The sequence below is a fragment of the Dermacentor albipictus genome, chromosome 1 (genome assembly GCF_038994185.2).
Source record: "Dermacentor albipictus isolate Rhodes 1998 colony chromosome 1, USDA_Dalb.pri_finalv2, whole genome shotgun sequence".
Classification (NCBI taxonomy): domain Eukaryota; kingdom Metazoa; phylum Arthropoda; class Arachnida; order Ixodida; family Ixodidae; genus Dermacentor; species Dermacentor albipictus.
In genome coordinates, this window is record NC_091821.1 from 38,319,552 (window position 1) to 38,333,019 (window position 13,468).

Sequence of the window (13,468 nt, forward strand, 5' to 3'; positions counted from 1 at the left end):
AGTATATGCAGCGATGACAAAATGGTCGACGAAGGCGATGTATGATGCTTGTTGAGGGAAGACTTGTGATGACGGGCGGATGCACAGAAAAAGTTACACATATCGAATGGCTAAATCAAAGAGAGAAAACGAGTATACGAGTATATATATAACGAGTATATATATATATATATGCCTCTCACATAGTCGCGCTTCAATCGCTGTTCCCATTATACCCACCAAAACAAAGTGTCGCAAATTATAAGAAGTGAAACAACGACAAAAGTTTTTCGAAGCAATGCAGAAACAAAATGGGTAGTACCAGCTCCGTTTTTCGTTTTATGGCGGAAGCCAATGTGGGAACCTGTGTTGTTTGCTCGTAGTCTGTCATTTAATGTTTTTGGCAGCCCAGTCAGTAGTAGTTCTGTCTATTACGCTACAACCAGTGATGTGTTCCTGGCAACGGGCCCTTTCTCATCTGTTAACGTACGGCTGATAAGTCCCTCAGCAGTTTCTGTTTCTTATTTTTGTGACAAATTTTGATCTTTTTTTTATAATCATTTATTTCAGTTTTTTTTTTTAAAGCTAGTCATACAGCAGCCATTCATCCCTGGAAAGCTTGTTTGCAAGCAGGCTTTAAGGATGTTGAGAAGCTGCCCGTACAGTTCTTGCTGGTGTCGGGGACAATTGGTCTTGGACTGCTTTTCGCCCGAAGTTTTGCGGCCTGTTTGAATCGCCATGGGCCGTATTTCGATGGGATGAAATTCAAATAAGCGCTCGTGTGCTTAGATTTAAGTGCACAAAAAAGAACCCCTAGGACCCGCCGTGGTGGCATAGCATAGCATCGGCGTTGCTCTGCTATGCCCAACGGCGTGGCATTGAATCGCGGCCGCAGCGGCTGCATTTCGATAGCGCGGAATGCAAAAACGTCCTTGTACAGTGCATTGGGTTACACGTTAGAGAACCCCATGTGGTCAAAATTAATCCAGAGTGCCCCACTACGGCATGCCTCATCATCATATCGCGGTTTCGGCACGTAAAACCCCAGAATAATAAAATTTTAAAGTGAAGCTTTATATGGCTAGGCGAAACGTAAATGCGTCTGTACGCGCCTGTGTACAGAAAATATCATGAGTAATGGCTCGAGCGTCGTCGTCTTCTTCCACACCTAGCTGCGTTGCCGCTCATCATTCCAGCGTACAATTTTACTTCTGTCGTCGTAATGGAGAGGCCGCGTTCACGGGGGTATGAGCCATTCGTAGGCGAAGAATAGCAAGCGGCAATGGCGGGCGGATTCTGCTAACCACGCCGCCGAGCAAACACGAGACATCGAACGCAAGCGACAACGGCGGACTGCGGGCATACCGTCACTGACGACATTCTCTCCGTCGCAGCCGAACGTGTGTGTAACCTCATTAAGAAACACAAAGACCTAACCAATAATTGAGAAAGACTAACGAACCATCTGGATTAACCCAGTGATAAACACCGAGGTCGCACGTTTCAGCTTCGCTGGGTAACCATCTGTACGGAGTGCTTGGGGGGCGATTTTTTTTCGTTTAGGCACGTTTCATGTATGCTGGAAGGCTCGATGCGCAAGAAGTGTTCTTTCATATGTCCTTCTATCTCTCTACAATTCAGACTTGTACGTATATTCCGCAGAATCAAACAATAAACGTGAGCTGATAATGAGCGCCTTGTCTTGTCTCGCCTGTTCAAGCGATTTTGACGTCATTCTCTCCGCCAATAGCAGTCGCGTACGTGTCTAGGTAAAGGGAGAGGAACGCATTTCTCGCATCGGAACACTATCGAAGCTGCGATGGGTTGGCCGCGCGTCGTGCGTTCGGCCGAAGTACAGGCGGCGTTTGATTAATGAACGCCGCCGGGAACTCGCTCGAGGAAGGGCTCGTCGTCGACGTGCCGACCTCGCCGTGAGGGAGCGCGAAGCCGTGGCGTTACGACAACGAAGAGCCGCGGATCGCGAGCTTCGCTTGCACCCCTCTTCACAGTAGTGGAAGGGAGGTCAATTTTTCGGATGCCCCACCTTTGGGCTGGAAAATTGCACTACAATAAGATGCATTATATCTGAAGCTATCGCAACAGTAGCTACTTCATTTAAAAAAAAAAAAAAGCTGAAATGAATCCTTCGCGATGCTCCTATGGCACGCGCTCTTCCTCGTTGTTGACAGTCGTGCGCAGGTGTTTCAGCGCACTCGCGCTAGACGATCTCTTCCACGAAGTCGCCGGCTGGTGTCGCGGACGGCGATCGGGACTTGCGCGTCTTGGGAGAACTCTCGTGATCGGCCCTTTCCCCGGATATCTTGTTATCGTCGCTAAGGAAAGAAAGAACAAAGAAGAGCACACCTCAGTGAACTGGCATTCGGGAGCACTGCAGATAATTCACCAAAAGATAACCGTCTTTGCTACGACTGCAGAAGAGCAGAGCTGTGTTGAAGATGATGTGGTGATGTTTTGACTATTAGTTGTGTAACAACATTCCGATAGGTGCTCTCCTCACTTGCCTGCTGACAAGAGCAAGTATACTTTTCGAATTCTCGCGTAAGAAAAATATATATTGCTTGGATATTTCCCGTGCAACTTGCACAAGAACACTTCTTTTCTTCTGCATATTTGGTTATTGTACTGTTCTTTTTTTGCTTAGAATATGTATTATATTATAACATTAGTTTTGAGTGTTATGTCTTTATACATGTCCATATTGCCGCTATGTCCACAACGATTTGACCTGCTTTTTACTAATAAATACTGATTGGACCCACTACTAGCCTTTTGCTACGGGTGGAAAAAGTATACAACATGCGTTTTATTACGAAAGGCAAACAAATAATGAAAAGAATGCACGAACCTTCTGTGCCTGTTCAACAGAGCTCTTACGTTCTCTATCCAAAAAAAGTCTTTATGCTAGGTTTTATAGACGACTGATTGATCATCACACCTGTAAACTTTAGTTACTGCCATACTTTTACCACTCTCGCAGATTCACTATTTGATGACCGCACGAATTCGCGAGACGACATTGCAATGCTGCTTAATTGGATCGGTTGGTACAGGGAAATTAGAAGCGAAATTGCTAAAACAGGATCATTGGCAAGAAAAGGACCGGACGATGCGATTTGTAGCAACGTTCTCACCATTTCGCCCAGCCCTGTTGTTGCCGTTCAGTCTTACGTATATAGCAATAGTCCATCGAGTTGCTCGAAGCAAGTTTAGAGTGTTCTAACTTTACAAAGATTGTTATCATTATGGAAAGATATGTAGCCCGTTTTGTTCCCAGTGTGTTTCTCTCTATCGAGCTCAACACCAGCCCTATTCATGTTCAACATAGCTATTTACGGACCAGATGGGGGGCGCAATATACGGAGACAGAGAGTGAAGAACCCTCAAGGCTCACTATTTCTCGATGATAGGTGATGGCATGCCGAGATCTCCCGTCACCTCCTGAAGATGGTCCTTGCGCGTGGCGTAGTCATGGTTGCCGATGATCCGCACACCTACAAAAATTCAAGGTTAAAGAGTGTCGATCTCATCCAATACCGCGCTTTATCAACGAGGAAGGTGCTCAGCTAAAGGTGTTGCTCCCTTATAGCAACATCACTAGACTCAAATTGTTCTTTTCGTACACCCCAATTAGGCCGCAGTAAATGCCTTACACACTTTGATATGGCGATGAATACGGCCTGAAGGCTAACCATCTATCTAGCTTGTATGTGACATGCGTGTTAAACCGCAGGTTAATAAGAGACTTTGCCGAGGCAACGGAGGAGGTGGAAGAGATGCACAGACGTTTCTCCCACGCGCCCGTTTCCGACTGCAGGCGTCACATTGAACGAGGACACCACCAGTACGAAATTATATAACATGTACCGGGCCTGTCTACAATACGGCGCACACGTACCCAGGCGACGGCCCATGGTTGGTGACAGGGTCCACACCCGCCGTCTGGAGCCCGCGGTAATCGGCATTTTCGTCGCCGAAAACGTTGTGCTATTTTGCCTCGCTGCGGGACGCCGGGGCAAAGTCTTGGTCACCTTGCGCACCTTGGCATGCGTTCTAAGGGAACCGTGCAGTTCTGTCGCAGTGCTGTTCGTTGCCAGCGAGGTAGTAGTCACAGAATGTTCTGCGAACACAATGCAGCATTGTCTTGGGATGCGTTCGGCAACATACAAAAATACACGACATCCTTTTTGAAGGGCCTTGGGACATAGTTTCTCAAACCTGAGCAACACATCTGAAGGAGTGCGGTTCCTTTAAAAAAAATGCGGATATTCCTAAACAATTTTTCCGAGAGGGCTTAATATTGTTACGTAGGAAGACGCCGACGAAAAGCTATATGCAAGTATATTTACAAGGCAGTACGCCGCACTTGGCCAAGAGGCAACAGCCCGCGCTAGCCTCTAATCGTCGTCGTCTTCACCCTACTCGCCTCTTTGTCATCGCAAATACTGTTCCATAGCACTACCCCCGGCGGTAAAAGCGCCATCCAGGAGCGACTAAACGACGGACTCGGAAGCAGTGTAGTAGGCCTTGAGCCTACTGACGTGCAAAACATCACTAGGTGCCGGAGTAGAGGACGAGGTTGAACGCACAGGAGCAATTTCGTACGTCACAGGCGCCACCTGGCGGAGCACGCGCTAGGGCCCTGTGTATCGCGAAAGGAGCTTCTCTGGAAGCCCGACGTGACGAGAGGGTGACCACAGGAGCACGAGCGCACCAGGCGAAAACTGTACGTCATGGTCACGGTGGCGGGCGTTGTACTGACGCTGCTGAGTGGTTTGCGAGGCCGTCAGTCGAGTACGGGCAAGCTGGCGTGCATGGTCCGCGAGGGCGATGGCGTCGCGCGCATACTCGCTTGTTGAGATCGCAGCAGGAGGAAGTGCCGTGTCTAGGGGCAAGGTCGGTTCGCGACCGTACAGTAGATAAAATGGAGAAAATCCGGCGGTGTCGTGCTGGGAAGAATTGTACGCAAATGTGGCGTAAGGAAGGGCAATGTCTCAGTCGTAGTGGTCCTTGGAAACGTACTTGGACAGCATATCGGTAAGAGTACGGTTTAACCGCTCTGTCAGGCCATTGGTTTGAGGATGGTATGAGGTAGTCAGCTTGTGTTGAATGGAGCCGGAACGCACAATGTCGGCGATAACTTTCGAGAGGAAGTTACGACCACGGTCAGTAAGCAGTTGTTGCAGGGCGCCATGAAATAAGATAATGTCACGCAAGAGAAAGTCCGCGATTTCAGTGGCGCAACTGGCATGGATAGCCCGCGTGATAGCGTATCGGGTGGCGTAATCAGTTGCGACGGCTACCCATTTTTCCCCAGAGGATGACGTGGGAAAGGGACCGAGGAGGTCTAATCCAACACGAAAGAACGGTTCCACAGGGACGGTGATCGGCTGGAGATGACCGGCAGGTAGCAAGTGAGGTGTTTTCCGATGCTGGCACGGATTACAGGCAGCAACATAGCGTCGGACGGAGCGAGCGAGACCAGGCCAATAGAAGCAGCGGTGGACGTGGTCGTACGTGCGGTTTACCCCAAGATGTCCTGCAGTGGGTGCGTCATGCATCTCAAAGAGCACAGTCTGTCCTAGATTTTTTGGCACGACAAGAAGAAGATCAGGGCCGTCAGGAAGGAGGTTCCTTCGGTACAGAATGCCGCCCTGGAGGACATATCGGCGAACGGACGCGTCGGTAGCTGTAGAGCGCAGACGCTCGATGAGTACTCGTAGATGTTAGCGAAGGCAGACACAGAGAAAATGCCGTTGGCGGTACTACTGTCGGCGTCGTCAGGCTCGTCTACCGGGTAGCGAGACAGGTAGTCAGCGTCTTTGTGTAGTCGGCCAGATTTGTAGGTGACAGAGTAGGAATATTCTTGGAGGCGTAAGGCCCAGCAACCAAGTCTTTCTGTAGGATCTTTCAGTGAGCATAACCAGCAAAGCGCGTGATGGTCTTTGACAACGGAACCATTCACATTGACATTCATATTACTACGGAACAGTATTTGCGATGACAAGGAGGCAAGCAGGGTGAAGACGACGACGATTAGAGGCTAGCGCGGGCTGTTGCCTCTTGGCCAAGTGCGGCGTATTGCCTTGTAAATATACTTGTATATAGCTTTTCGTCGGCGTCTTCCTATGTAACATATCTGGTGGAGGTGGACGTTCCCTGTACCTCGTCACGGAGCTTCGCTGTGGACGGTACGTCGAGCCTTCCCTCATGGCTCCCACCGACGACAACTCGACTCCGCCGGCTCCGACACCTGCATCACTCTCCCCGCTCCCCGCGATCCTGGCGTATTCTCGGGAAAAGATGGGGAAAACGTCGAGGACTGGATCAGCCTGTACGAACACGTCAGCCGCAATAACCGGTGGGACCCTACTATCATGCTCGCCAACGTAGTCTTTTACCTCTGTGGCACACCTCGAGTTTGGTTTCGGACGCACGAAGATGATGAGCTCACCAGTTGGGATTCGCTTAAGCAAAAGCTCAGAGACTTGTTCGGCAACCCCTACGGTCACCAACTTGCCGCGCAGAAGGCGCTTTCTGGCCGCGTGCAGACGTCAACAGAGCCCTATGTCACGTACATTCAGGACGTCTTGGCTCTGTGCCGCAAAGCTGACGCACACATGACTGAGCCCGACAAGGTCTCCCACATCCTGAAAGGCATTGCCGATGACGCCTCGTGGCGACGGTGGATGGCGTTATAGAAGAGTGCCGCCGCCTGGAACTCGCTAAAAGCCGACGTATCGACCAGCAGTTTGCCCGTCTGCCCAACACTCCAGCGATATCTTCCTGTGCCGACGCTCCTCGTCCCAACAACACTGGCGATGTTACCAGAATGATCCGGCGTGAGATCAAGGCCGCCTATCCGGCTGCCTTCACTCCAGCCCCTCCAATGCACCTGCAATCACGGTTTCCCTGATCCAGGCAGTTGTCCGCCAGGTGTTCGCAAACATGGGTCTTCACACCATCTGCTCGGCCCATCGTTCTGATACCCACCCTGCTTCTTCGATTCCGCCCGTCCCGCATCTTCTTATACCCCGCACCTCCACCAGATATGTTACGTAGGAAGACGCCGACGAAGAGCTATATACAAGTATATATACAAGGCAATGCGCCGCACTTGGCCAAGAGGTAACAGCCCGCGCTAGCCTCTAATCGTCGTCGTCTTCACCATGCTCGCCTCTTTGTCATCGCAAATACTGTTCCGTAGCAATATGAATGGAGATATAACGCATGCAATATTTACCCATTCCTCCTCAACTCATCCGTTCCTCTCAGCTGACGTGGTGCCGATAGCAATGCGTTATCACTATCTTTCTTTTTTTCGTCTTTCAACCGTTTGCTTATGGCAACCTTTAGAGGCTGGCTTCTCAAAGCTGCCTGTAAGAGTGACAAAAGAACGGGGACAGGACAGGCGGGACGCGTTCACAACTTCCCCATTTCCTGAAAAAAATATCGAAGGACGTGCATGCGGTGCTGCCGCGCCCCACGTAAGGTCATCGCGGACATCGCATCCGGGACTATAAAAAAAAAAGCTGTGATTTCGAAACTCACAGGAGAGAGCAAGCAAACTATGATTCGTACGCTCCCTGCTGCACGCAGCGGCATAACATTTGGCTAGCATGTTCACGGGCATCATTGTCTCAAGATCAGGACCGTTTCGTTGCCGTACGTGTCAGCGGTCGTATGCACCCCAGTAAAGATCTACGCACATCGATACAGTTTCTTTCTCTCTCTTTTGCCGTTTTTCAAAACGTGTTTCAGTGCCCATTCGAAGAAACCTTCGCAAGGCTCCCGGCAACAATTTTGTTGACACACTATAGAAGTTGTAAAGCGCCCTTCGGGGAGTGTTCTTCGACAACAAGTTTTTACAAAGGGTTCATTAGTAGCCGATATAGAAGCGCTCAAAGCAATGACGCCAGAGTCGCCTAGAGCAGCGGCCGCAAGCGACTCTCCTGCCTCCTCTCACACGGAGCCGTCAAGACCGCCGCCTTCTTTCTTTTTGTCTAGCTTCTACACTGCGCGGCGCCATTTCCCAGACGAGGTTCCGCGCACTGCGCATGTCACGGGAATCAGCCCGAGTCGTTAGCGTCTGCAGACGGCATGCGCGTGACGCGGATACGCGCGCGACACGAAGCGCCACACGCACGACGTTATCTGTACAGCTCGCGGCCCCGCTGGCTCCTAGGAGAATAAAAACACGCGGATTTTTTAAAATTTACCGCTGTTTTCGCGGCTTACATCAGTGATATACTTTGCAGACGCTAGCGTGAGTGCGCGATTTACGCGCAGCGACAGTCTGTTAGCAACGCCCAAACGTGGTGAGGTGTTCTTTAAGACAGTCGCAGCGTACGTGTCGCCCAGTTGTGTCGCGCCTGCGCTCTTTGTGTTAGTGGCTGTAGTAGGCTAGGAGAAATGCAGCAGATGCCTTCTGAGCCAGCATGCGAAGTGGCTGCCCTCAAGGGCGTGATGACCCTCGACGTTATGGATCCAGTGCGCAATACAACTTTGAGCTTCGTTAAAGGCGTCTTGCGAGGGCTTTCCTCTGGCTATGATTTCGCGATGCGACATCCACCACCGCAATTCGCCATGAAACTTGATAGATAGTTAACGACCGGGGTAGTAACCACTCGGCGCTTGGAGGCATTTAGCAGTCGCCGTTGGGCAGTGCGCCGGCGATCAATACGAAGCGGGCCGCGACAAGATCCCCTTTCGCAGTCTCTGCGAAAAGCAATATATATATATATATATATATATATATATATATATATATATATATATATATATATATATATATATATATATATATATATAAGTAACAAATGTGAAGCGTGTGCATCTTTCCCTATTCTGATTCTGATTTCCCCGTCTGATGATTCTTTGCATTTTCGGTGCAAACGCTCGGTGGTGGGGCGACAAATGCACGTGTCTTTGACTGACCGGCAGTTGGAGCTGTGATGTGCACGGGGCGCTCGTGCGCAGCCGACACGGGCGGTTCGTTCTCGAAGAAGTCGGGCAGCAGATCGAAGCCGTCCACCTTCGGGCTCATGTTCACTGCAAAAATATGCCGACGCCAACATGAAACACCATTGGAGCAAATGAAGACGCCGATATGTACGTTTTACTGGGGACCTACTGCAGTAAGTCTCTATACTACTAGTACTTTGTAAGCGTTTGCCGGGCGAGATCGTTGGCTGCGAGCTGCGAATTTGAGGCTGTTATCTATGCGAAATAAGTCACCGCAAGCGCTAAACAGATTCATTCATTCATTCATTCATTCATTCATTCATTCATTCATTCATTCATTCATTCATTCATTCATTCATTCATTGTCCTGTATCCTGTATTATCCTGTATTCTGACAGCTGTGTAGGTGGCGTCGTAATATTCATATCAACGGGCCAGACATGGTACGGGGGGGGGGGGATGTCCTTGGGCTTAACGATGACACACGTTACCTCCTTCGAGAACGGCGGCGATGACGACCAAGATGAAGACGAAGGCGCCGAGTGCTGCCATCGTGACGACAAACTGCATCGCGTTCCAGCGAGAGGACAACTTCCGCCGGAACGCGTGCCGGGCATCATCCCTGCAACCACAGTAGGCAGCGACTGTTGGGCAAGGAAGTAATGGATTATCTATTGAATGTTCTATTTTACGCGGCGGTGCTCGAGTGCTCTCTCCCGCGTGCTTGTCTATAAAGCGCGTCAGTTGGGTTTTCCGGATCGCGTTTGATTGTACCGTTTAGCGGGACGGACAGTATCGGAATAGAATCGATAGAAAACAATCCGTACAAAATACGCCCCATAAGTGGACCCGATGTTCGACATGGTATTGATTTAGCGCATTTTTTGCTGGCACGCTTATGCACTAGGCTTCTTCTTCTACAGGCCTTCTTACTGCGTGAGATAAATACTGTCGTTGAAGTGCTGCAAATGGTTTGTTTATCTTGCCAAGACTTATGGAACGGCCCTGTCGCACCACTTCGCACATGCACTTTCGACAACCACCAATCAAGTCGGTCTGCAGTGAACTTACCAAACAGAATACACGCACCAAGCGCTTCAAGTTCAAGCGAAGTTCACTCCCTTGAACTGACCGCGTACAACGATGCGTCTGAAGTTCAAGTGCATCAACTCGGGCGTGCCCGAAGGTGCCCATGTGAGATGAGAATTGAAAACGTGCGTCATTTGAAGTTCTGTGGTTTTCAGTGCAACGGATTTCACGTTAATTACTTTGCCATCTGAGCATTAATTATCATCTGTAAAAGTTTATAGAGGACTTTGTGTGTGCTGTGGGGGGGGGGAGGGTCAGGTTTCAAAAAGCTTGTTATCAATACTGCCTCAATGAATACGTTAATTACGTGGTTGTGGATTTTCCTGGTGTTATATTTCGCTGGCAACCGTACAGCCTGCAATGAAAATGATGATCGTCTCGACATTTCTTTCGCGTGCAAGACACTGCAAAATTTAGGTTCTTTTTATTGAATTACAAGTTATATTTTTTTAGTTTGGTTTTATAGCTTAAGGTTAGTATTCTAAACTTGATTGATAGGACATCACACAAGACAGCGGCACAGAACAAGAAGGTTGATGGAGCAGTGCTGTCGTTAAGTAAAAATTTAGAAAGAAGAGAAAGATGTAGCAGAAACCACCGAAAATGATTTTAAAAGCAAGCGAATGGCTTATGCAGAAATCAAATGGGCGCACTAGCAATAGTTCCGAAGTATAGTGCGGGCGTTGGTAACGGTGTTTGATAATGGCGATATACAAATGACCGTCGACATGTTTTGGCAGGAGGCATGACTGTGCGCGAAGGTGGACATGGCGACGACATGACGACAACGGAATCATGGCAGCGTGACGAGGATGACGTGACAAGGGCTGCGCAGCGGCTGCGCTTTCATTTCCGCTCGTTTATTCCACGTGCGACGTGATGACGCGTTTGTGGGCTCTCGTTTTCCTTGAACGATCGAATTACTATGGATTAGTCCACAGAGTGAGCGTTCCAGCACTGTATCAGATACAGCGTGCTTCTATTTTGAGCATTAAATGGCGTGCATGCATGTACAGTATGTTTTTTTTTTGTATCCCTCGCTCTTTGCAAACGAAGGTAACGAAGCAAGTAGCAGAAGCGTATACTCATGGAGCTGCGCGCCGTCGGTGGAGATGGCCAGCGGCTCCGTCTGCGTGCTGCTCTCGGCGGCCAACTCGGTCTGCGTGCTGCGCGACCACAGGTCTGGCTCCCAGCTTCGTGAAGTGTAGTCTTGGAAAGGAAGCCGGGGCACCGAGTCGCCCGCCATCGCAGTCTGCCTGCGTCGGCCATGGTCCAGAAGTCCCTTATGTTGAAGGACTACCGTCATGACATCTCCGACTTTATTTATTATTATTATTTTTTTGCGATAAATGAAGGCCGTGAAGATGAAAACCACGGATAAAATACTAGAAAGCCTCGGGGCGCCCTACATAATTGACTACAATATGCCTTCTCCGAACTAGTTTCGTTTTCCAGGAGGTGTGTGTGTCGTGTCGCCGTGACGCGGAAAGTGGTCACGTGGGAGCAGAAAATCGCGACGGTTTGACGCTCGCTCCGGCTCGCTGGGTAGACGGCTGTCCGGGTACTCATTGCGTGCCCCGATGTAGCAGCATGAACGTTTAATGCTATGCAGCGTGTTGCTATGCTGCTATACAACAACAACAACAACAACAACTACTGTTGACCAAGCTACCTCCACTAGACGGCGAAAACGAACGTTGCTTCACACCGCTCTCAAGCTATATAGAAAAAGTTGTTTCTCATAGAAACTACTTGGGTGGTTTTGAGTGTTGTTCTTGAATATAATCATCAGTAATTATCTCTACTATAAGCCATTGCTGCATTTGAACATGCTGTCGTGCTTTGCTGGACGTTTTCCCTTCTCGTACCCTATCTGGAATACAATAAACAATACGAGAAAGTTGTGACTGGACACGCAGCTGCTAGTCATCGTAGTCCTCGCGCGAGTTCGTGTGGTAGAGAAAGAAACACTCATGAAGCAGCGTTGCCAAACGCGCTGCATATGACACTCCAAGTATGTTAGCCCTCTCGCTTTTCAGCACGATGTACAAATCTTTCTTCGTCACCGCTTTCGCCGTGCGCTTGACTATGTAAGAAAGCGTGACCTATAGGCACTAACCTACACGTCTGTCGCAGCCAACTGGAGCATGGGAAAACCTGTAGCTGTGGTTGACGACGTTGTTGTTGTTTTCCTTCTTTTTTTCAGTCTACGTCAGTGTAAATTTATCGTGGGGTTTGGCCCGCGTTACGGTACTACCGCAAAAGAAATCATTTTCCTAATGTAGCAGCGCTGCTCCGCATAAGTACCCTGGTCCTCATGTTGCCGCTGCTTTCTTAGCGTACGACCAGTATAAATGTATTGTTTCACCCGATTAACATGATGCCAACGAACTATATCCACCGTATGCACCAACGCCTCTCGCGCCGACCCTGGGCTGAAGCAATCACAGTGCTTCAACTAGTACGACGTAGCTTCGGGTAACGATCCTCGGAGATTACTCTGATCTCAGTCACCGGAGAAACAATAGTCCTATCCAGCGCCTTCGTGGAGGCGCCTGAAAGGGCCTGATTGCAGAACTTTAGCTCAGGAGAGGCGTAGGGGCGTCATTGAAGAGCGGTGATTATTTCCGTCGAGAAGTGGTGCTACCGTATCCACCCGGCAGAATCGAGAACTTTGAAGGTCGAAGAGCTCTACTTTTTAATACGAGGGATTGTGCATCCAAGGGCAACGGGGTTTGCACGGAAAGTATGTATAGCATGCGTGGCCGCATTCGCTTAGCATGACTATAGCCGCTTCTGGCTGAAATAACGTCTTGAGGCTATGCAATGTCGAGCTAAATGGAAGTTAATCTAAATGGATTAGCGTCTAAAAGGAAAAAAAACTACGTTGCTTCTACTGAACAGCACAACTTCTTTAGGACAGCAAGTGACGCAAAACCGAGACGACCAGATTTGCGCAATTGAAGGGCTTTGGCAATCGCAATTACTTTCGTTCCAGCGAATATTATGTGGAGCAAGCGTGTGGGGTGCCATGTTCGCTCCGCGGACGCGCATGACGCCATCGCATCTGTCGTGGTACGCGTAATCTTCGTGGCAGTTGCGCATTTCACGGGCAGCGGTTGCCCACGCTGGTATCGGAGACCGGACTACGCGGATCGTTCCGTTGTGCTTTCGAGTGTCCTTCTCGTCACCAACTGCAGCGCGTTCTAGTTTCGCCGAACATGGCTGAGACTCTCGTGTCATGTGGAGGACCACAACGTCTGTGGCCGCATAGTCATGAAAGAGAAGTGCAACCTCAGATTTGAATTTTGTCTGCAATTAGGTCAACAGCACAACAACAGCATTCGACAACAGCATTGATGTTAAGTAAAGGTTTGACTAGCCCACGTCTCAGACGAGACAAAAGGAGGTAGACAAG

General features: G+C 49.4%; 1 protein-coding gene across 2 annotated transcripts in view; it reads right to left on the bottom strand.

Moving 5' to 3' along the window:
- Nucleotides 1-2,054: 2,054 nt before the first annotated feature.
- The window catches only part of LOC135901078 (uncharacterized), an 80,087-nt gene continuing 68,673 nt past the window's right edge, over nt 2,055-13,468 (bottom strand). Inside the window, exons 3-8 of one of the 2 annotated variants that reach the window (XM_065430754.2) lie at nt 11,136-11,306; nt 9,453-9,583; nt 8,935-9,048; nt 3,896-4,117; nt 3,392-3,491; nt 2,055-2,312 (exon numbers count right to left, since the gene is read on the bottom strand). In XM_065430754.2, coding sequence (XP_065286826.1) covers nt 2,198-2,312; nt 3,392-3,491; nt 3,896-4,117; nt 8,935-9,048; nt 9,453-9,583; nt 11,136-11,306 — 853 coding nt within the window. In that variant the 3' untranslated portion in view covers nt 2,055-2,197. The remainder of the gene's footprint in view (nt 2,313-3,391; nt 3,492-3,895; nt 4,118-8,934; nt 9,049-9,452; nt 9,584-11,135; nt 11,307-13,468) is intronic. The other variant, XM_065430755.1, reaches the window with a different exon arrangement.